The sequence below is a fragment of the Symsagittifera roscoffensis genome, chromosome 4 (assembly GCF_963678635.1).
Source record: "Symsagittifera roscoffensis chromosome 4, txSymRosc1.1, whole genome shotgun sequence".
NCBI lineage: Eukaryota > Metazoa > Xenacoelomorpha > Acoela > Convolutidae > Symsagittifera > Symsagittifera roscoffensis.
In genome coordinates, this window is record NC_087065.1 from 62,753,226 (window position 1) to 62,778,076 (window position 24,851).

The window sequence follows — 24,851 nt, forward strand, 5'->3', positions numbered from 1 at the left end:
CCAACAATTCCTTTAGGGCTTTGGCTCTTTCTTTGTCTCTGTCCGATGTTATCTGCTGCTTGTGCAGTGGGCTTGTATCCCTGCTCAGTTGTCCCTTGCGCACTATCTTTAGATTCTCTCTCGACTGATCAATTCTTCGTTTCATTTGAGAAGCAGTCAGTGCTGAGCGTTCCAAGTGTTGTTTGTCTAAAGAATCAGAATTATTTAAAAATTTATCCCTCACAATTTTAAATTCTGTTTTTGGTAGTCTGCCGAAATGTGCTTGGAACGGAGATACTTGAATTGTTTTCTGCTTGTTCCACCGTAAGTCTCTCATTATAATGCTGAGGCATATTTTGATTGATTTATTATTTTCATCGAGCATCATCACTCCCAGTCTTCTTTTTATTGTTTGAATTGTACGTTCAACCAAACCACAACCTCTGTGATCCCCCACCGGACAGAATTTTTGCTCGATATTGAGTTCCGAACAGAATTTTTTTAAAGTTTTTCCCTTAAATCCTGAAAATTGGTCCGATCGAATTGATTCAGGGACTCCATGTGTGTCGATATATGATCTCAAGAATTTTACTGTGCTCTTTCCACTTGTAGATTTTGTAACTTTCACTGATGGAAATTTTGAGAATCGATCAATAGCTACTAAAAGATAGATTTTTTTTCCTTTTTGATTTTCTATAGGCCCCGCGTAGTCTAGTTGTACCTCCTGTCCCGGCTGCGTGAGCAGTGGCAATGGTTTTGACGAATTTTTCGAAATAAGGTATTTTACATTCTTACCATATCTGGTACAACTACGACACTCCTCTGCCAAATTCACGATGTCCTTATTCATGTGTGGCCACCACAGATACTGCGCTGCTCCCAACATAGCCTCCTGACCTGGGTGTCCTCGATGGATTCGTTTCAGGACAGCTTGTCGTAGTTGAACTGGTACTGCTAGCCGATTATTCACCAAGATGCAGTCGTCCTGAACTGCCATCTGTGACCACAACGGATTTGTATAGGGTCCCATCAATTCGAATCCTTGTTTATCCCCTCTCTCTACCACTCTCCTGAGGCGGTCCATCCCCGTGTCTTCTGTGGTCAGTTCTGCTAGTAAGTTTTTGTCGAACAGTTTTGCGAGGTTGTCCAGGGTCTCCACTTGTTGCTGCTTTTGCAGTCCTGTTTTTCCTAGTCCCTTTGGCGGTTGAATTGAGCACACTTCCTCCTCACTCTCCGCCTCTTCTGTGGTTGTCAGGTCTACTTCTATTACATTCACCTCACTGAGTTTTCGTTCCGTCGATGCGCTCGGTTTTGGCGATGTTGAACTTGATTCGTGTTCCAAGTTGTCCCTGACTTCTTGGGTATGAGCCACCAGTTCTCGATTTTCCTGAACATTGTTTTCTCCGCCCATTAACTGCCAGAATGAGAGCAGTCTTTGATCCGCTACTCGTTGTTGTTCCGGTTCCAACGACCATTTTACTCGTTGTGCATGACGTGTTTCGCTGTCGGAGCTGTCCCTATTTTTTCTGCCTCCTCGTATTATTTTTCTCGTGCGTTGGACTGCCTCTGTGATCTCCTCCTCCTCCGAGAGTTCGTTATTGGTGGAAAGTGATCGGTTCCACTTTGGGTCCATTATGCTTTCTTCGCGCTCCTCATTCCGCCATTCTTGTGGTGAGTTCGACCACCAGTCGTATGCTCTGTTTTTATTTTCTGACATCTCGATCCCTGAGTCTGTTTTTTCTATTTTGCTCGTTACTGGTCGTTTTTTGATTTTGCAATTATTTAAGACTGACTGTTTAGTGGGTTGATTTGACGAAAAAGTGATTTGTTTCTGTTGAACTGTTGTGTTTAGCTGTTTTTGCAGTCGTGGAAACTGTTTTCTCTCGTTCCGGTCGAGCCTTGTTCGGTTTTGACCGTTTTGGTTGCTATAGCAACCATTACTTGATGACTGTTTCGTAACATTCCTTCTAGAACATTCTAGAACGTTTTCGTTCCGGTTGAGCGACCTTGAGTCTTTAAGCCTACTGTTCCAGCAGTCGAACGCTTCATGAAAAGAGTTTATTGTCGCTACTACAAACTTTTCGTCTAATTCTGATTCGGGCCAGGGATCATTGAAAGGATCACGCGATAAATAATCAACTATGCCCATGTCCCTCCCCGGAATGTGAACTATGTTGAACTGATATGGCAGTAACCGGTCAACCCACCGGGTTAAACGTGATTGGTAGGCCTTGTTCGATTGATTAACATCCAATGCTGTTGTAAGCGCTTTGTGGTCAGTTGCGATGGTAAATGGTTTCCCCAGAAGGTAGTGTTTATATCTATCTACTGCCCAAACAACTGCCAATAATTCCAACTCATTTGTTGAATATTTTTTTCCTGGGCATTTAAGTATCGGGATGCGAACGAAGTTGGGGCCCACAACCCTTCATCATTTTGTTGTTCTAAAGTAGCCCCTAGCCCATCATGGCTAGCATCGCATTTAACTCGTGTTTCACGATTTGCATCGTAATAATGCACTTTCGTAATATTTGCCACAGCTCCTTTTATAGCATTAAATGATACTGTGTGAACATCCCCCCACTCGAATTTTTTCACCGGGAGTTTCATGTTTTTTAACTTTTTCTTTTGATTTTCTTCTTTAAGAAGTGGTCTTAATTTTTCAGTCAGACTGGCTACGTTAGGTATAAATTTAGCTAAGTGATTTATGCTTCCTAGAAATGACCTTAGTTGTTTTAGGGATTTCGGCTGGTTCAAGTTTACTACGGCTTCCGTTTTAGTGATTTTCGGTCTAACCCCTTCTTCTGAGAGATGGTGACCCAACCAATTCACTTCTTGTTTAAAAAATTCACATTTTGAGAGTTTCAGTGCCAAGTTTTCCGCATCCAATTTCTTTAGTACTGCTTCTACTAAGTTTGCATGTTCGATTTCACTTCCCTTTGACACAATAAGTATGTCATCCAGAAAACAGAACGTGTTTTTAGCGTGATTGATGGTTCTATCCATAGCCTTTTGAAATTCAGCTGGCATATCTGCTAGACCGTAGAACCCTGTCAAGAATCTGTAAGTTCCAGTTGCTTTTCCACCCACAATGTTAAAATTGCATTGTCTAGCTGTATCAGCAGCCAATTTTAGTTGACTGTACGCATATTTCAAATCTAACACCGAAAAATATAGCGTACCCTTTTTGTTTTCAGTTACAATCTGGCTTACCCCATCAATAAGTTCATCTACATTCGGCATTTGGTATTTGTTTTTGAACAATTGTCTATTGATTGGTTTTGCATCCATTGCCAATTTTATTGAGTCGTCCTTCTTTACTGTTATCACAATCGGGGCGATAAAACAATCACTTGTACATTTATCAAGTTTTGTTATATGACCTTCTGTCAATAACTTCTCGATTTCTTTTTCGACTTTATCTTGTATGTGAATTGGGATTCTTCTCCCCTTTTCTTGAATCGGACATAGTGGGTATTTGAAGTTTGAACTGGCAATGTGATTTTTTGAAATGCCTTGCCTTTCAAATAAGTTTTTAAATTTAGTGAAAAATTTTTCTTTCCAACCTTCTGACTGCTCGCACATGAGCACGTCAAACCTGGTGAGTTCTTTTGGCGCCGGTCTTTGTGTAGTCACTATTCCCACTTGTCCTTGCAGATCTAATCCCATGATGCATCTAGTTTTTCGTTCTGATACCAGAAAGGTTGCGCCCTTTACCTCCCAGCCCGCTGACCTCAGATTGGTTTTCAGGGCTCCCAGGATACTGATCGGTTGTTTGTTGTAATCCACGAGTTTGGTTTGTAATTTCAATTTGTCGGACGGTATGAATCTCACTTTTTTTGATTTTTCCATGATTTCCTTTGTCGTGGCCCAGTTAAGAAATGAAACAGGACTTCCAGTGTCCACTGTTAATTGAATTATCTGGTTATCTATTCGTACCATGGCTTTTAGTGATTTTACGCGATTCAATGTTGGATCGCGAATAGAATCTATTTTCTGAACTCGTATCACTTTTCCGTTTGTTTTGTTTCTCATTTCGTTGATTCGATCTTTCACATATTTTGAAACTCGCTCATTTTCCGGTTGGTAGGTTTGTATTGACATAACTTCAAATTCACTACATGACCCAACACCTTCACTGATCTGGTCGCATTCCTCTACCGATCCTTCCGAATCTTCCGCAACTTCACTTACTTGTCGGGATCTGCACATTTTGGCGAAGTGATTTGGTTTACCACAGTGTTTACAATTCTTCCCCATCGCTGGACAATTTTTTAGATGTCCCTGTTCAAACGTCCTTCCACATCTATTACATGGTTTTGTTTTCGTGTTTTGAGTTTTGTTATTATTCTGTCTGTTATTTGTTTCTCTTCTATTTGGGGTTTTGGTTTTCCCCCCCCCAAATTTCGAACTGCCATTACAGGTTCCTGTTTTATTCTCACACCCGATGTGTAATTGCTACTTGATCCTCCTGTAGCCGCAGCATTAGTCTTTTGAAATGCCATTGTGGTTAACTCGCTATGTTCGAATTTTATAGCCCTTTTTAGAACTTCCTCTGGATTCAGAGTTTCGAATGTCAACGTGTCCTGCAATGTCATGTTTTTCATTTTCGAAATGAACAAGTCTCGCACTATTTCATTTTCCAATGTCCCCAGTTCTTAACGAGCAGCTTGAGCAGTTAATGCTGCGTGGAATGATTCTAGAGATTCTCCAGATTCTTGCATTCTCGTAAATAACTTGTATCTTTCGTATGTTACACATTTTACCTTTTGAAATGAGACTTCTGCCAACTCTGTTATTTCTCTGAACGTCATTTTCGATATTTCTGCGTGCGGATTCTTTTGTAGGAATCTCTTCTTTCCCTCTGTGCCCAAAGATAGAAATAATCGTGACACCAGTTTCTTTTGTACTTCGTTGTAGAAGACATTGTGTCCGACTCGTGGGCCTCTTGTTTTTCTTTCTTCGTTCTCCAATACTACTCTGTCTCTTGCTAATTTATCTCTAAGGATCCTAGCGTTTCTCGCATCTTCGTTCTCCCCTTCCCTGGGCGTTTCCGGGCGTGGTGGTGGTTCCTCTAATATGTCTTTTGGTTCTTCCAAAATAATCTCTGGGTTCACATTTTCTTTGACCGTAACCGCCATGAGAAATTGTTCGAACCAAATTTTGAATTGCCACGGAGGGTCTAGATTCGCTGATGCCCAAAATACCGGAATTCCCATATCCGTTCTGTTGTCTTGAGCTGCGAATCCTGCTGGCTGCGCCATGTGATATGCGTTGCGATATCAATTGAAAACAAGTTGTAATTCAATACTGTAGTCTGAATATTGAATTTAGATTTTCTCTTTTCTTGGTTTCTTATGTACTGAGAGATAGATCATTGTTAAGTACTCTGATCTCTCGCTTAATCTCAGTGTCAACACTTACGTATGACCTTGAGAATACCATAAAATAATGATTGAGCACCAGAGGTTAGATGTACATACGTATAATAAATACTGCTACTGCAGTAGCGGTATGACAGGCACACAGCATCCGCCCCTTACTCTCTTCATATCCCGTCTCTCCAGTCTAGGTTTTTAAAAATTAAATGTCGCCCCTATGTGGCCCATTCAAAACCTACTTTTAGGTCAAAGTTATACTGTTTTTTTAAAGTAACAACTATATGGGTCAATGTTTATAATAGTTAAGTTTCGATCATTCGCAGCAGTTTATTCAATTTGCAGAAAGTTCGCGCAATTTCAAGTGTGATTACAAAACTAATTTTCAGAAAAAAGCTCCAGTGAACTTCAATTTTCTGCCGCTACATGAGCATTTACGATAAAGTTTTTGAAGTTCAAAAATTGTTTATTCAAGTATGCTCATTTTTTAAAATTCATGTAAAGTTAGCGAAATGCAAAGTTTTTCTCATACCCTTTTTTGACCGTCACTTGGGCTTTTTGAAGTGTCGTTTCTGGTGGCTGTCATTTCCAGGTAACTGTCAAAAAAGGGTATGAAATGAGTGTGTCATCTTTTTAGATACCTAATCAGTACTTCATGTCTTTTAGGTTGCCACTTCCTGACGCTGATGTGAGCAGAGGCCATGCTGTTAATCAGCTGGACCGGGAGCAGTACAGGATGAGGAGGAAGCAGCTGACATTTATCGCCGACTCCGCCTTCCAACTGAGAGAAACATGCACTGACTTGGAGGAGGCGGTGGAGGAACTCAAGACATACCTGGCTTCCATCCGCTCTATGTGCTTTGAGGTGTTTATCCAAAAATTTCCAAAAATTTTGGGAAGCGAAACTTAATCAAGAAATTTTCAACGTATTTTAGCACCAATAGGTTTTTTCAGTTTCTTCAGTTTTTGTTTAAATTGTTCGAGTTGAAATTTATTGTGATACTGGCTACCAAATTGGGATCTACTTAACAATCCCCCACCCTATTGTACCTACTAAAGAATCTCCCCCCTTTCAAGAAAGGGGGGGGGGGGAGATTGTTAAGTTGATCCCTGGGGACCTACTTAACAATCCCCCCCTATTGTACCAACTAAAGAATCTCCCCCCTTTCTTGAAAGGGGGGGGAGAGATTGTTAAGTAGATTAGATCCGCAAATTGCCTATATATTTGGTCCTCGTGATATGTTTTGAATTACCAGTATAACCTAACAGCCAGACGACTTAAGCAAAGTGGTGAACAAGCTTTTTTTCATGATGGGGATCCAAAAATTGGCTATAAAAGAGACCTTTCAAATGGTCGACTATAGTTCCCACGTTCCTATTCTTTTTAATGTGGTTTCTGTTGTGTTCTTTTGCAGCCTCAGAACAGCGTTCCTGACGTGGTGATTTGGATGATATCAGGTGAGAAGAGGGTGGCCTATTTGAGGATCCCCGCCTACGACGTCCTCTACTCTGACTGGGAGTGGGGCAGAGGCAGGCACTGCGGCACCAAACAAACCATCTTTCTCAAGGTACCACAATCCAGCAACAACTACAACATAAATCAGAACAAAACTGAACTAATTTCAGCGACATTATTTGATTAGTTTTAGTTTTGCTCTGTACACACGCGAGCTTGCAAGTATTGTTCTAACACGAACCCACTTTTTCAAGCTAACTCGCAAATAAAAGTGCTCATTTGGTGGCACTTTTGCTGCTGAGTATTGACAATTAATTATCATCTGTTCTAACTGCTTTACTGGTAGCTAGTTTGTGTACGCTCAAGCGAGCATGTCAGAAATAGGAGGACGTGAAACTCAGAATCTCGAGTTCTGGGGGTCGATTCCGGAACATTTCCTTATTTCAATTTTTAAAGCAACATTTTGCCGTATTCTTGATTGTGTTTGCGAAATGTAGCTTCGCCTCTGTGTAAATAAGTTTCATTCTAGTATAATCCTCTGCTTTGCTCCAACGCAATTTTCATTGATACTCTTGTTGTTAGTTTTTTTTGTTTCCATTGGCAATGTTTTTGTGGGAATTTTGCATTACTGTATTACAATCAGGAAAAATTAAACTAATTTGACTAACAGTCAACGTATTGAACCATCATCTTGGTTTTGCCACGTCGTTTGCAACCCTCTGATTTTTTCTTCTATACTGAATTTGCTCTCATTGCACATATCGCCATTGTGCATGTCTCGAAGTGTTGCAAAGCTGGCATGTTGATGTGAAATTTGGAAAACTGATCGTATCTATAATTTCATGAAATAAATAAAATCATAGTTTTTAACCATCGTTGGTGTGTTGTGATGTTAGTTCCCTGGAGTGGACTTGGATGAGGAGCAGCGGACTAAGATCAGCGCCGAGGTCAGACTGAGATTGTGGCTGGGTCTGGAGAGTCAGAGTCCCAAGTGGCACACCATCCACACAGACGCAGACGTCCAGGTCTTCGGAGAAACGGTGAGCTCTACCTGCATTTATCGCAAATTCAACAAGTTTTCGTCATCTTTACGCGTGAATGTATTTCAATCGAAACAAGTCAGAACAAAAACTTGCGAAATACTCATTTTTTGGTTCTAAAAATTGGCCGACTAATGGGCTGGAATTTTTTCCCTTGTTTTGTCGATTTATGCAGTCACTTCAAAGATTATTTTAAAAGCAGCTTCTGATTGCAAAGTGTTTGTTCAGTACGAGAACCAGGTGTCTCTTTTCGGCAATTGGACCACTACTGGACTCACTCGACCAGAGTTCTCTGATGAACACGGCCATTACAAACTACAGAAGGAGAAATTTGTGGCACCTCGTGGGTGGCAGTGGGCCGGCGATTGGTTTATCTCACCTGAAGCCAGTCACTCCTTCGACACAGACGCTCACCATGTGAAGTTCCTGGAGGACATCTTTGAGAATGAGAGTCGCAACCCGGGAGGCAAGTGGGGACCCTCTCCTCACGCTTTAACTGATGTGGTATGTTTTCTGCAGTTAGTTCGAACTGAAAACAGCGAACAAAATGATTAATTTAACAAGCGTAACCGGTTGCTGAGCAAGAAGCACAGAATTATCCGATCATATTCTTGAAAAAATGTATATATATAAAACAAATTAAATTAGTGTCGTCTTTGTGCGTGGTCTGATGAAAGGGTACGAAAGATAGCCTGTAACTTTGATATCTTCGAAAGTCATTGTAAAATAGGCATACCGAACAACACTTTTCCTCAAAAGTGACAAAAAAAACGTTTCCAACTATTTGTCATTTTCTTTTGCAGTTTTTTTTGCAATTTTGAAGCTTTTTATTCCAAAGATGGCGCTAAAAAATTTTGAAAACTAATTTTACTGGAGTAAAATTGAGTTTTCAAGTCTTTATAGAAATTTCTTGGCTTATCGTTCTATCCTAGGCCGGCCTGCTCACTTGCTTTTATCATTCAAAATTAGACTAAATTTCAGATATATCACACCGCTTTTTCTCAGCCCTGAAAAAAATTTTCAATTTTTTTAAACTGACCGAATCACGACTGAAAGAGGATTACTATGATATAACAGTCCGCCCACTTCGTTGAAGATTTGTGCTACCTGATTTTGCGTGGAAAACAAAAAAAAAGAAAAAACTAGAATAGAAGCGATAAACTTAAAAACATCTGACCGACGTTTTCTTTCCAAAATAATGTAAGCAATGAAACCTAAAAAACATACAAGGACAGCCGGCTACTGCTCAAGTAGCACAGAATGCTCCGATCATAGACTTGAAAAAAAATACAAAAATGTTTTCTCAAATTGATGTCGTTTTTTTCTGCATGTTGTGATAAAACAACTCAACGAAAAAAATCGAACTTAGGCATATTTGAGAGTCATAGTAAATAGGTCAATTGGAAAACAGTTTAGAAGAAAAATGACTAGAAAAACGAAAAAAAATTGAAAACATTTTCAAAAGTTTATCAATTTTTTTTTTTGAATTTTCACGTTTTTGATTTCCAAAATTGCGTTAGAAAACTCTAAAGACTACCTTTAGTTAAGTAAAACTAAATTTTCACGCCTTAGATTAAGCTTAAATAAGCTATTGTAATTACTAACTACCTAACTAATTAGCTCGAAATTAGACCAAAAATCAAAAATTTCAAAATGGTTTTTCTTGACACAAAGAAAATTTTTTGGAAAACTTAATGTCGTTCGAATCACGACTGAAAAGGCTTTTGTATGATATATCACTAACCCTGTCCGATGATTATTTTTGGCAGCTGATTTTGCGTGGAAAACAAAAAGCCAAAAAAAAACAAAAATAAAAGACATCCGAATACAAAGTTCCTCCCCATTTTCAATGGTCGGAACAACAATCTAGTATCGTATATCAAGCTGTATTGGAAAATGTCCAGAACACTTTTCTCGTTACAAAGAAAACAGTTCAAACTTGTGGAGCGGTAAAAAGTGGAGAAATTTGCCAGTATTTGACAGAAGAAAGTATCATTTTTTGGGAATTTTCAAACCCCCAGAATTTTACAAAAAATAATCGGAGGTGAAATATTTGTTTTACATTTGAACTCAGGAAGTCGATATCTTCAATGAGGTATAAAAAATTTTTGTTGAAAAATATTGTTCCGATCGGTGAAAATTGACTGATTAAAAAAAAACCACACCGAGCATAAATATTTCGTTTTCTTCGAAAATCGGAACAATTAGTACGACCAATTAAGGTTGCCTCAACTCAATTGGGAACAGGATAATTCGGAACAGGTTTTTGTAGTGCAGGATAATTCATCGCGCATAAATAATTAGTCTTTCCATGTCATAAGTAAGATCTTCTCAGTTTGCATGAATTAGTCCAGAGCATGGCCCGATAGCTTTACAAAAAATGATTTTGAGTAAACTAACCTTTAAATTTTGATTTGAAGGAGTCAATTTTTTCAATCGGGTATAATTTTTGTTTGATAAAACTTATTTAATCGATCGCCGAAATTTTACTGAACTAATACCACCTCAAGCAAAAAATATTCCGTCACTTTCTTCGAAATTCGGGATTATAACCATAGCTATCCACAGCTTAATTAACCTATAAATTAACCGCGATTAACCGTGATTAACTTATGAACATTTATCAAAACTGAAATATGATATATCAATCGACTTTGTTTCTGGAACCTGATTTGAATGGTGAAAACAGGGAGTGCGGTGAAGTGGCTAACTCTCCGCCTCTCAGTGGAAAAGTCGGTCGTGCAAAATTGTCTGATGAACTTGTTATGATCGCCATAATATTTTTCTGCGATTGAAAAATTGGAAACTGGCAAAAAAGAAGCGACAGAAAACATTGATCAGTCATCTTTGTTGAAAAGAACTAATCGTTTACTTGATTGGGAGGCCTTTTCTCAGCTGATAAATTCCGAGAATTTGTTCACTGACTCACTGAGTAAATTTGTCGTATAACTTCAGGAGATCGTCTTTTGAATATTTCAAATGAAAATTGTCCGCTTGTTTCGAAAATAAAATTATTGTTGGTATATTGTGAGTATTTTGTTGTGAGTAATTTGTTGTGAGTAATTTGTGGTTGTGTTTGTGGAATAGCGTAATGACCCCATTGCAGTGGCGTCGCGTGATGCGATCCAGTGTCCGGAGGGGTGGGAGTGGGACGAGGATTGGCGACTGGACCTGAACAGAGCTGTGGATGACGAGGGATGGGAGTACTGCGTTGAAGCCACTGTTGGAAACTACAGGTGAAAAGATGTCCCCAGTTCCCCTCGACTCAAATAAAACATTGTTAATTTGGTATCAGCATTAGCCTTGTTAATTTGGTATTCTTAAACCAAAGTCTTGCATGTCAAAAGATTCTATTAACTAAAATCGCCCAAACCATAAGATTTCAGGGATGTTTTTTAGCTATAAGAGTTCATTTGGGCTTTCTCTATCAATCTACAGACATTATGTAATTTAACGCGGTGGCCAGGCGTGTTCCCAACTATCTCAGTGAGCGAAAAAAAATTATGCTAACATAAGATTCAAACTAATCTGAATTAGCTAACATAAGATTCAAACTTCTCCTTGTGATATTCGGGAACACGCTCAATAGAATAGGTTTTAAACGAATATTCTTAGTTTAAGTGGTTTCTCCAAAGCGCACTTCCGCTTTACCGAGGAGCAAATCGATTGAACTTTAAGAGAAACCATATTTGTGGATAATTTGAGCCAACTTCAGATATCATTTTGCTTGCGCGCTTTTGTAGCCCGGCGGAGAAGACGTACCATCTATGTAGAAGGAGGAGGTGGGTCAGAGGCAGGAGCAGATCCGATCAACTCACCGTCCAATCGGGCACCGTCACGGCCCAAGTTAGTACATCACTATCTTAACTTATCACTTTTAAACTATATTCATTATTGCTGAAAACTTAAAATATGCAGTTTTTGGTCGAATTGAACAATTAGCTAAAACTAGAACCGCAAGTTATTGGACACGCATGCTAAACGATGCATTCCAACCAACATGTAGGGTTGCGGTAGTTGGAAAATTACATTAGGCTATTCGATTGTTTAAGCAGGCTCGTCTAGTCTTGATTACTTTTTTTGCGAATCAAAGGGAGCAACAAAATTGAACTTTTTCTCCATCTGTGGAAATGGTTGTGAAAAATTATTGGCTTTTTTGGATTGGCAGCATAGCAATGCCCAAAAATGATTCTAAGCGTTCTTTTATATGAGCGATCATAATTACCTTGATGAACAAACTGATTACACGTCAACACATTTCATTTCTTTGATTAAATCAATTTCAAATTTTAAAATTATACCTCAGATCGCCTAAGATTGTGGTCGGTTTCTTAAATGAAAAGTTAAACTTTCCGCAGGACGCAGGTGGCAATTTTACATCGAACCTGATTCGTTGGGGCTCGATGTTGTCTGTGAGCAACCAAGCTGGTTCAAGGAAAACTACGGAGGTAAATTAAGCCCACGCGGGAAGCGGCGTTCAAAATTTTTTGTGAATTTTCCCAATTTCCGATTGAATTTTCCCAATTTTCTGTTCGATGCTGTTCCTAAATCCATGATCCCTGACTGAAATTGTTGCGTCTGTAATTGATGATGAAACCATGTGATTGTGAAACCTAATTGACTTTTTAACGGAAAACGGACAAATAGAAGGGACTTTTCTTAGGCAGTCACTGCTTTTGGTTCCGACTTTCGAAGAAAAAGCCGAGTATTTATGCTTGGAGTGTTTTTTATTCAGTCAGTTTTTGACCATTTAGCTAAGCGTTTTTGACCAAAACTATTTATGCCATGTGTATGCGAGAGATATTAGATATTATTGTCTGGAGCTCAAATATTTTCGATAAATTTACCTGTGATTTTTTTTCAATAAAGTTATGGGGGTTTTAAAATCGCTTATTTGGCGACCTTGGTTTAATTAACGCGGGGGACTAAGGAATTTGGACTACAAGCAAATTAGACGCGACCAAAAATGAATTTATAATTAGAATTATAAAAGGTAAATGTTTTTTATCATGTTTTTTAAGTGCGTTTACTGAGTACAATTAAATTTCGTTCCAGCTTTCTTAAAAAACAATCAATTGTCCACATGGGGAAGTTTTTCAATTTTTGCATTTCAAAATTTTTTAAATAATATTCAGATTAATGTTTTATATATCAATTATAATTAAAATTTTGATATACCATGAGGTTATATACTCTTCTCGTATTTGTCAGTTTTTTTAAAGCAGTTAGTCTTGTGAGCCCTTGTTCTTCGTCCAAAAGTTTAGTTTTGCAAAAAATAATGTCTAAACTCCGTTTTTGTAGCCGTCTATTTTTTTTTCTGTCTAAGTTACTGTCACCCTAACGGGGTATATATTGTGTTCTTATAACACACGTAAGCGGTGAGTTATTGCTTCCAATTTGAGTTGAGGCGAGTCATTTGGTTTTATTATTTAGAAGCTTTTATTATTAGCCGCTGTTTGACATCATTTATAGTTGAAAATCACTTTCAGTGCCAAATCATATCAAAAAATTACGGATCTACGTAACAATTGCCGTCCCTTTGTTTTCTGCTTAAGAAACTCCGCCCCAATAAATAAAAGCAGCAAATTAGCACTAAAGCGTTGCATTTAAATTCGAATTTTGCTGCTATCTTATTGATGAAAAATACGACAACTTAATCTAATTAACAATTGCCTCCTTCCTTAAAATGGGGGGAGGGGATTGTTTAGTAGATCCAAAAATGCTGTCATCAATACGCTGATTTTTTTAAAGTCAAGTTATCTAACGGGGAAAAATTTGTTTTTCGATTTGATAATGCGTGCAACCGTAATTATTTTCTGAGGTGCAGTTTCTAATGAACCTTAATATTTTCTTGCTTTTATTCGGAGACAATCACATCACGAATCATTTGCAAACGTTTCTGTGACATATCAGTGAATTTCAAAATCAAACAATCAGGCCAAACATTAAATCGAAGAGCTTAAATTTTAAGATATGTCAACGTATTAAATACCTAAATACACATACATTTTCATTATAACAAATCCTCAAATAGAAACTTGATGCATTGTAATCTCTGAAATTATTTTTACTCTTGTAAGTATTAATTAATGAAGTGTTTTTTTTTACTAGCCACACAAACAATACATCGCAGAGCTTAAGTTTTAAGATATGACAACTTTTTGAATCCCCAAATACACATGCATTTTAATCATAACATGTCCCCAAATAAAAATTTGATGCATTTTATCTCCGAAGTTACTTCTACCTTTTTAATTATTAATAAATGAAGTGATTTATCACTTATTTAAGTCTTGTGGTTTTTTGACTAATCACGCTCAGGTTGTTCACGCTCAAATTGTTCCCGCTCAAATGGTTCACGCTCAAATTAATCACATGCACGCTCCAATTATATCACGCACAAACCTTGCTCACGCTCAAAATATTCACGTTCAGTTTTAAACTTTGCCATTTAACTTTTGATTTCTTTGTGTTGTTCCGACTGCAAAGAAAATGGAATATTTCTGCTTGGTGTGGTTTTTATATTCAGTCAATTTTCGGCAATCGAAATAATAGGTTTTAATAAACAAAATTTTAGACCCATTGAAGATATCGACTCCCTGAAATTAAATGTAAAAAATATTTTGCCCCAATCAATTTGATCATTTTTTGCAAAGTGTTAGGAGTTTGAAAATTGATAATTTGGCCATGCTCTGGACTAATTTATGCGCATTTTGTAGATTTTTTCCATAATCCTTAAAGCGTAATGCAAATTATTTATGCGTTGCAAATTATCTCGCACAACAAAACCGTTCCCAATTGAATTGAGGCTAGGTAATTGGTCGTTGTAACTTCCTATGACTCAAACTTCCTAATCTTTGATATTGCCCAAAATTTATAGATTTTCAGTATTTTCTTTTCCCACAAAACTGAAACTGGTTACATAGCAAAAATGACACCTCATAAAGTAGACAACTACTACATCAACCAATCCGAATCGAGAGCAAGAAGCAAACTCAGGAAAAAAAGTTATGAATTACTTATTTCCTGAGTTTGCTTTCTGTTCTCAATTCTGATTGGTTAATATAGTATTTGTCTACATTTTGACCGGTATGAAATAAAGGTTCTCTACTTTTTGACTGCACTCTCAAATTATTTGATATAAGTTAAGAGGCAGTTGGAACATTCAGGGTTTTGCCCTGATACACGAGCAGTCTTGTTTGGTTATATCATTTCATTTGGAACGAAATATTTGAAGCTAAGATTCAATTGGAAGCTTTTCGTGTATATTCAATATTTCATATTCTACCTAACCTCTTTTATGATCCATGAACCGTGGGTTTTGAAATTAATTATGCGCTGTAGGTATATGGCCTAATATATGGGTTGATGATGGTCATTGCTTTAAAAAGGGGCGAATTAATACTGTTGTCAGGTTTGGTTTAAAAAAAAACAGTAAAACCTAAATTGCATTTGTAGCTTTTGTTTAAACGTCTTCTTTGTTTTTGAAGAAAAATTGGTGGTGATAAATTAGATAGCAAAATGGCGTTGAATTAAATCACATTGCTCATAGTGATTAATTATTCACGTCCTTTTATTGAATAGGACCCCGCGACTCTGCTGGCGGGTGGAGGGTGGGAGTATGCGACAGTGTTCACGGGTAAGTTCCACGACAAGGAGAAGACGATGGACATGTGTAGGCGGAGGAGATGGCACCGGAAACTCAACTGCACCAAAGTGGGCAGTCCCTGTCTCTTCCTCATCGACGTAAACTCAGACATCGCCAAACCCATCGAGGTAATATGAAGCAACGATTTCTGCAACTTTTTTTGAACTCACCCTTTGTTTTTTTACCATAAATTTTATCTTAGGGTAGATTTCGACGCATATAGACAAGAATAGCATACTGCAGAATGGCATAGTGTACCATAGTAGGTTCGATTTTCATAAAACCCAAACCAAAAGACACGGAAAAAACAAGCAAGTGGGCTGATTTCGCAATTTTTTCACCACGCCAAATTTTAGCGCGTTGTCTCTCATTCCAATATTTTTTTCTTGCATCTTTGAAAACCGGATTCATGTCTTAAATAAACACTTTTTTTCGCGTGTCTTAAATAAACACTTTTTTCCTTACTTTTTAATCCCAACTCGGATCAAATTATATGCTGATAGTAAGGAAGAGAGTCTTGATTTCGGTAACTTGCTCATATATGATCTACTCTCAAATCAAATTAAAGATACTGTTTGGTTGGTCAAGGGTTCTCCACGCTAAGTTGATCTTTTAAATAATCGGGTTATGATTCTGCCGCCAGTATACCAAGAAACAGCAAGCCATTGAGACCGGCAAAGCGCTGGCAAAGTCAATTTGGCACAGGGTAAGGATCCTATCCCTAGAAAGCATGGCTCGAAATATTTTGACGCATAATTTTGATAAATAAAGTAAATTATTGAAAAATTGCGAATTGATTTGATAGTTTTGAATTTGGAAGACCATTTAATAGCATGGTTTGAGCATGATTTTTTCATCAGAAGAAACACTTTTATATTGCCCGGAATTATAGAGGAAAATGTGAGGCATAATCATAATCAATCTCTGATGTAATATTTGACGAAATTAACGCACACTAAGGCTGCAAGTTCAACTAGTTTGATGAATAACATTTTCATCGATGATTTAGTCATACTTTGATTTTATAGACTAACGAGATTTTGGTAAGTGAACTGATAGTCATCACTGGGATTTCATCTAAAAAAAGATCATCGCCATTTCAGTGCGTGGAAAAATGGAAACTCTGGGTACTGATGTGAAATGGGAAATTTCCATCTAGAACTCTCACAAAAATGAGTAGACACCACTTTCACTTCACAGATCTTCTCATTTGCTTTTGACTGTTCAAAATTAAGCAGTACTAGTCAAAAAACACATACTCAGCTTCATTTGAAAATAATTACACTCGCGAGAGCAAGTGTCGTGTAATCGGAAATACACTTTTTTATGCAAACAACTTTGCTGCTGACATGCTATGCTCTATTCTGCTGACATGCTCAAATTCTTAAAATTTAAACTGAAACTTTCTCATAGTTCATTTGGCGTAGTATAGTAATCATTTTTTTAAAATTATTGACAAATGTTTTTTTTTCGGATCGGAATAAAAAAATACTTTATCCAGTTTTTTCTAATTGGGTAAGTTTTTTTTTAAAAAGGGCAAATCATATAAGATTTTCGAAATTCAAAGCGTGTCAGCGTTATATAAATTAGCACCAATTACCAACAATGGCTGATCCAAACCCACCTCAAGTTTCACTTAAGAGATTCTCAGAACACTAAAAAAAAAAAACGAACAAAAAACCCAAAAAACCTCACAATAAGTTATATAGGGAAATACGAAGCATGAAGGTTATAACACGTACTCGCTTTTTTATTGACATCTAGCCCAGCTCCCACTATTTAAACTTGGGCCTGTATTCCTTGAGAGAGATGTCATCAATTTTGCCGCAGCCGGTCCCACCTTGAGGAAACGGATGACACTGGGACCCCTCCAACCATGACCGAAGCGGGATTCAAACCGACGATCTTTATGTTAAAATCTTGCTCACTCAGTCATGGCTGCTCTTTTACTCGCTCGCTTTACTCATTCGAAATTGAATAATAAGCAAAATTTTCAAACCAGTTTTTCTCGAAACCGAGAAAACTTTTTGAGATTTAAAAAAAATCAAATCACATATGAAAAAATTTTGAAATAATGTTTGAAGCGACTCGTTCTTAAATGACTTGCAGGAAAAAATGAAAAAAAAAAAATCGATACATATGCTTAAGTGTGATTTAAAATTGCGAAAATTAAAATGGCTATCAAAAAATTCGCGAAACCAGGAATTTGTCAGCACTTTTTTACTTTTGAGCAAATTTGATGAATTTTGGTCGTTTCGCGGTTTTTAATGTATTTAGCAGTCAGAAATAAGTGGTTTTTGGGCGAGTTTTTGTTTTCTAAACTTTTTTCACGCCAAGTTTTTTCACCTCAAGTAATGATTGGAGTGATATCTCGTTATTAATTTTTCATTTGTGATTGGAACGACATTTAAAAGGTAAGAAATTTTTTCTCCGTCGAAAAAAACGGGTTTAAACGAAGAATATCTGGTTATTGTGCAATTAGTACAGACTGTTCCGACCATAGTCTCCAGAAAACTACGGTTTAGAAACTTTTTTTTAGATTAGTTTTTTCTGCTTGGTGTGATAAAAGAATCTAACGTAAAAGTCTAATTTAGGCATATTATTCAGTCATAGTAATATAAGCAAATTAGACAAAAAGTTTTGTAGAAAATTTATTAGAAAAACTAAAACAAAGGGTAAAAAAAATTTGTTTATCAAAATGTTGCTATAAAACTCCAACTAGTTTTACTGGCCTGTTTTATTCTCCAACAACTAGTTTTATTTTGTTTATCAAAATGTTGCTATAAAACTCCAACAACTAGTTTTACTGGCCTAAAAATAAGTTTATCGTCTTAGAATAGGCATAATTAAGCTGCTGTAAGCCTGCTGGAATTCTTTATTCGCTCGAATTAAAGCGAAAAATCAAAAATTTCAAACCGGTTTTTCTCAACATTAGAAAATGAATTTCAGAAATTTATTAAAGGTTCGAATCACGACGTAAAGGGTGTTAATATGACATATCACTCAGCTCAGTCCGATGATTATTTGAGGTACCTGATGTTGCGTGGAAAACAAAAGAAAAAAAACTAAAATACACCCGAATACAAAGCTCTTCCCCATTTTCAATGGTCAGACCAATGATTGTTTTTAGTCTAATTTCGAGCGAGTAAAACGAGAAAATAAGCATATAATTTAAAAATCAAATTTAATTTAAGCTGCGAAAATAATAAGTTTTACTCCTGCAAAACTAGATTTCAAAGCTTCATCGAGCTTTTTCTTTGGCCTAAAAGGTTTCCTAACAAAAACTCAAAAAGGATTTTGTGAAAATTACTAGATTTTTTTTGAGTTTGCTTCGATTTTTTAAAATTTTATAATTCAGTGTTCGACAACAACCGTAGTCGATTATTCTTCATTTATTTTATAAGTTTTAGTTTTGTTCCTTTTATCACGCTTTGTACAAAAAATGGAACAATTTTTTTATATTTTGGTCGAAAGTTACGTGCTACTTTCATAGCAGTTGCCTATTCTTGATCTTTCCATTGTACAAAAATTGGATAAATTTTTTTATTTTGCTCGAAAATTGCGTGCTACTTTCATAGCAGTTGCCTATTCTTGATCTTTCGACCATTTTCGTTCGCACCATTGAAAATGGGGATGAATTTTGTGTTCTGTTTTAGCTTTTTTTAGTTTTTGTTTTCCTTGTAAAATCAGGTACCACAAATAATCATCGGACTGGGTATGACTGTCGAATATGGCTAAATTAAGTTTATACGTCAGACCCTTTTATTACACTCCGCAGGAAAAACTACACAAATTGAAAAAGAATGTAATTTTTTAAAGACTATGGTCGGACCATTCTGAGCTATTCTTGTCGTTTTTATTCTTTTTTTATTCTCCACGCAAAATCAGGTACCACAAATAATCATCGGAATGGGTCGAGTGATATACCATATAAAAGTTCTTTCAGACGTGATTTGAACATTAAAAATTTTCGAACAATTTTTTTAGTGTCGGGAAAAACCGGTTTGAAATTTTTTGATTTTTTGGTCTAAATGTGAGCTAATACGGTGAGCGAGCAGGAATATTTTGTTTTTCAACCAAAAATTTTAGCACATAATTATCGCATTGCTCCTCGCAAAATCAGTTTCCACATATAATCATCGGAATGGGTCGAGTGATATATCATATTAAAAACCTTTCAGTCGTGATTCGAACGACATTAAAAAACTTCGAAAAACTTTTCTCAGTATTGAGAAAAACTGGTTGAAAATTTTTGATTTTTGGTCTAACTTTGAGCAATTAAAGCAAAGGAGCAGGCTTTTTATAGACGGAGAAACCATATAAATTTAGTAAAATTAGTAAAAGTAAGTTATACAGTCATTTTAATAGTAAAATAGGTTTTTACTGCCATTTTAATTCATTACAATAAAAAAATTTTACCGCCTTTTTTGGAAGAGAAATCTTTAAAGTTCAAAACAATTTCTTCAAAAAAAATATAAGGCATTTATGAATTTTATTTTGTTTTGTCTTTTTCGACATTGTCATTTTCGACATTGTCATTTTCGACGTTGTTCGATTTTCCTATTTACTGTGGCTGTCGAATGTACAAAAAATTCTGGTTTTCTTCAGAGCTTTCATCTCACCACGCACAAAAAACAACACTTATTTTGAAAAAAAAAACGTTTTGAGTTTTTTGTGTTTTTAAGAATATGGTCGGAACATTCTGTGCTACATGCACAGCAACCGTTTGTCCTTGTTAGATTACGGATGTATTAAGTGTATTTCTGAAGTCTACATAGAATCCATGTTGTTAATTATTGGTCATCGACTTATTATGGAGTCATCTGGTATTGCTCACATGAAACCTGTGTTGCAATTTGCTATATCACCTTGTTTTTGGCTGCACTCATTGTCCGTGTTTCAACATTATTTCGTCCTAACGTAATTTTTTACTTTCAGCCATCTGGATCGGTAAGTTCTTAATCATGGCTGTAACTTATTTTTCACGCACAATGGTGTTATGCATGTGTCTATGCCTAAACTTATTGTTTTTGTTTGATGCTCTTAGAAAATTTTGCTTCACCCTTAGTCAATTGGTTAATTGATGCACATTAAATCAAATTGTTTGAAATAGTACAAACAATGGGAACAACTGAAAGTTTTCTGCCCCTTTTCTCGTATAAATCAGTGATTTATAACCGGCTGTTTTGCGCTGTATGTAAATGTGTCTCCCATTCAAATCTGAGATTGTTTTCATTTTAATCGACCACTTTACTAGGATAAACCAGATAAACCAGTCGTGCCGGAAGCGGAAACGGATCCTTCTACTGCACCGGTAACCCAAATTTTCTGGCTTTTCATGGGCTCTTTTTCATCCATTGCTTATTTTTCATAGAAATTGAATAAATACATGAATCATGAGTAACGAAGCTGGATTGGGGAATTTTTTTTGACCTACATGATGTGCCCTCATGACAGAAGGTGCGAATGACGGATACTGAGTTAACAATTCAGGTGCCATTGATCAAAAAGTTTGAAAGAAAAAGGTCAAAAAAGACAGTCGATTCAGAGTTAGAGAAAATCTACAAATGTTGATTGAATAAAGATTTTCGTCAGTTCGGACCTTTGGTCATGAGAAAAACTTCAAACGAACACAGAATCTTAGCAAGTTAACTATGAGCGCATTCAACCTGCATAATCGTCTCACTTTCATTATCTCATGAAGTTGGTGTTTTTTGAAAGCGGGTTATGGCCTTTGCATATTTAGTTTATACCATTCAGGGCGACAGAAAACTCGTGTTCTTTTTCATATACCAATTTTGATAGTAGTTTTTTTTTTACAGAAATGGTTAATACTTGGAAACACTAATGTCGATTATATAAGCGCAGTTTTCTACTACAGCAGTGTGTTTTTTTTTCGAACTCAAGAATGACCATTTTTCGAAAGTTGTACTTTTTTAAAACTTTGAGAGATACGCTATCCTTAACAAACTTTATAGAAATCGAATCAAGCATCTTTTGTAATGAAGTTGAAACTGATGAATGAATGCAATAACAGGGAGAGGGTGACGATAGCGACAGTGACGCTGGGGAAGGGGCAGCCAAAGTGTCCAGCGCGGGAGTGAAGAAGAAGATTATGCGCATCACGCCCCGAATGTTCCTGGTGTTCAAGGAGGCCCGCAAGTACCAGTTGAGAGTGTACATCTACCAGGCCAGGGGACTGCTCTCTGCCGACGATGACTCATTCTCAGGTTGGGGCTCATTTTGCAGTATTTTAAAATCATTGTCAAACTACTGCTATTATTGGTAAGCTCCATTTTGTTAAAAAGTTCGAAGAAAGTGTTTCATTCTTTTTTTATTTCATGATGAAATACGTTATATGAATTCAAAAAATTATTATTTATATTGTCGTCTTTATCCCGTCCTTACTTAGATCCTTTTGCACGTGTGGTGTTCATGAACCGCAGTCAAAGCACGGAAGTTATTCATAAGAGCATCTGTCCCACTTGGGACCAGACACTCTTGTTTGATCATGTGACCATCTACGACAACCCAGATGATATCGAAAGGAATCCTCCCAACATCTGCATCGAGTTGTTCGACTACGACCGATTCGGGAGTCCCGAATTCATGGGTAGAGCAGTCGTGCAGCCTCTTGTGAAGTTGAATCCGGCAAATACTCGCGTGGCGCGACTCGCATGGCACGAGCTCCACCGTCTGTCGCCGAATGATAATTGCGGGGAGTTGTTGGCTTCGTTTGAGTTGTTTGCGTACGAAGGGGGAGACCTGCCATTTCTACCGCCAATGAAAAGTCAAGAAGAGGGGGGTCTTTACTCAGTTCCTGCTGGAATCAGACCAGTACTGCAGAGGACGGCTATTGAGGTAATTATCAATAAGTTGACTAAATTTTGAGTTTTAAATAGTTTATACAGGTTTAAATTCATTTCACGCTGAAATTTAGCATGAAATCTGATGATGCAAAAAGTTTGATGATGCATTTGCTAAAATAGTTTCAACAATGTACAAAATATGAAAATCATGTGAGTTTTTTTCCTGAAATTTTAACTAATTTTTATAATCAAAATGATTTTGAATAATGGGAAACAAGTGGTAAAAACGGCTTTTCCGATTATGTCCCCCAGCAGTTTATATCTCTTCTTAATATCTAAAAGTCACAGTTAGGTGAGTTTTTTTGTATCACTCAAGGGTGACTATGATTCGAAAGATCCCTTCAAACAACAATAACTCATAAGTGTATGTTATGTGCGTGATGATAGGTGTTATGTTGGGGTGTGCGAAACATGAAGAAGTATCAGCTGTCAGCAGTGAACAGTCCCTCGATTGAGTTCGAGTGTGGGGGACACTTGCTGCACAGTGACGTCATCAGGAGTGTTGCCAAGAACCCCAACTTCAGTCAGCCAGTACTCTTCCTCGACGTCGTCAGTATTACTAATATTGTTTTTATACGCATTGATTGCAGTGTTCCTGTGCCTATGCGACCAATTATTAAACTTAAAAAATTTGATGCTCCTATTAATTTTTGCCTCTAAACAGTACGAGGCCAAACCATGCAGTGTATAGGCGCACAATTTGGTGTCTGTGTGTTCCTGGATTCCAGAAGCAAATCTTTAAACATGTTAAAATAATGTCGGAACGATCAAAGAAAATGAAAGAACAAAACAAGAACAAACAGAGCATCCTTGTTGCAGAATTCGCTTGCAATTCAGAAAAAAATCAGTTTGCCCTCGTAATGAAGCAGTTTTTGTTTCATGCAGAGTTATCATACGTTTTTCTGGAACTACTCTTTCCCCTGATATTTTTTTAACAGTTGATTCTTGCCTACTTCGAATTGAATCTTCCCTCCAGCCCACCTGTGAATTTTTACTAGAAAAAAAATGTTTACCTATTATCAGGAAAATGATGACGGACGTGTGAACTAATTATTATAATTTAAACATATTTGGCCTGCATACAGGGCGGATCCAGAGTTTTCTCTCGAGGGGAGGGACAGATTTTCAAAAAAAAAATTTGAAATTTTTGGTCGACTTTTTTTCGATCGACGAAATTGATTTTCTGGGCTCTCACAAACCACTTTAAAGACCCACTTTCGACCAAATTTTCTGCGCCGCTGGCCAAAAAAGGCGTTTTTAGGTACTTTTTGGAAAATTTTGACCAAAAATTTGCGTTTTTTGGCGCGCGCTCCCCCCTCAAAAGTTATATATATTGGCGCCTTTGGAAAATTTTTAGGCTCAAAATTGTACGAAGGGGGATCCTTTGGGTCGGCAGGTGGTCGAATTCCTGAGAGGGGAGGCGTCCGCCCCGCCCTCTCCGCTCCGCCTTTTAAATCTGTTGTTACCTGCATATGCAAAATACTGTAAAATTGGTGACAGGGGGATTTCTCTGAAAGTCTTACTTCTTTTTAAGAAAGGGTTTCTGGTCAAATAAGCTCCAAAAAGATAAAAACTAAGGGTCGTATCTGAATTTCACTTGCTAACTAGCACGTGAATAGGACATATTTTACCACAATTAAGAAAAATTTTCTGGTTATTTTCTGGTTTTCTTGCAGCTACTGCCAAAAGAGGAGCTCTACACTCCTCCGATGAACATCCGCTGTCGGGACAACCGCCAGTTCGGTCGGAAGCCAATGGTCGGCATGTGCAGTATCAAGTCCCTGCAGGCGTTCAAGTGTGAGGCACCTCCTCTGCCTTCTGCGGGATCGGAGGGAGACGATGACGCGGATGGGGGAGTCGAGAGACTGAAACAGGAGGTAATCATTTAAAAAATAGTTTCTAGCTTACTTTTTCAGAATATTAAATAACTTCAAATTTTATGAAATAGGGAAAAATATGTGAAGAAAATAGTTTTCCGGGGTCAACAAAAAGTTTGATGCTGACCAAGATACACAAAGAGCAAAACTAAAATGAGCAAGTTCAAAAATTGATCGAGATACACAATTTTATTGTCACTATCACTGGTTTTTCTCGAATAGATATTACTGGCATTATATTACAGAGTCCTATCAGATTTGAGTTTTTTCTCGCCGTTATGAGCAATTGCAAGAACCTATTGATTATCTAATCAAACCTTGGTTTTTCCTGGTTGTCTTTGCAGGTGATGTTGACTATTGAGCGGGAGAAGAAATCGAAGGAAAAGGAGAAAGACAAGGAGGCTCCTTCTTCATTCACTAGTACTCTGCCTTTTGGAAGGAAAAAGAAGAAAAAGATGCTTACCACGGTATAAAAAAGCATGCTTTCCACTTTTCAAAGTAGTCCTTTTCCACTTTCAAATAGCAGGGCATTTCTACAAGAAATTTTTAGCTTAAATTTTAAGTGTTTTCCATTCAAAAAAAGAGACAATTCGAACAATTTTTT

General features: G+C 37.1%; 1 protein-coding gene across 7 annotated transcripts in view; it reads left to right on the forward strand.

The window, feature by feature from the left end:
* LOC134844594 (myoferlin-like) overlaps positions 1 to 24,851 on the forward strand; it is a 64,780-nt gene that overhangs the window by 17,008 nt on the left and 22,921 nt on the right. For 5 of the 7 annotated variants that reach the window (XM_063861347.1, XM_063861346.1, XM_063861345.1 and 2 more), the window contains exons 14-28: positions 6,024 to 6,222; positions 6,773 to 6,925; positions 7,710 to 7,853; positions 8,082 to 8,357; positions 10,941 to 11,089; positions 11,597 to 11,699; positions 12,212 to 12,301; positions 15,438 to 15,629; positions 16,145 to 16,207; positions 20,440 to 20,451; positions 21,539 to 21,731; positions 21,914 to 22,362; positions 22,758 to 22,919; positions 24,047 to 24,247; positions 24,592 to 24,714. In XM_063861347.1, the coding sequence (XP_063717417.1) occupies positions 6,024 to 6,222; positions 6,773 to 6,925; positions 7,710 to 7,853; positions 8,082 to 8,357; positions 10,941 to 11,089; positions 11,597 to 11,699; positions 12,212 to 12,301; positions 15,438 to 15,629; positions 16,145 to 16,207; positions 20,440 to 20,451; positions 21,539 to 21,731; positions 21,914 to 22,362; positions 22,758 to 22,919; positions 24,047 to 24,247; positions 24,592 to 24,714 (2,509 nt within the window). The remainder of the gene's footprint in view (positions 1 to 6,023; positions 6,223 to 6,772; positions 6,926 to 7,709; positions 7,854 to 8,081; positions 8,358 to 10,940; positions 11,090 to 11,596; positions 11,700 to 12,211; positions 12,302 to 15,437; positions 15,630 to 16,144; positions 16,208 to 20,439; positions 20,452 to 21,538; positions 21,732 to 21,913; positions 22,363 to 22,757; positions 22,920 to 24,046; positions 24,248 to 24,591; positions 24,715 to 24,851) is intronic. The other 2 variants (XM_063861349.1, XM_063861351.1) reach the window with 2 other exon arrangements.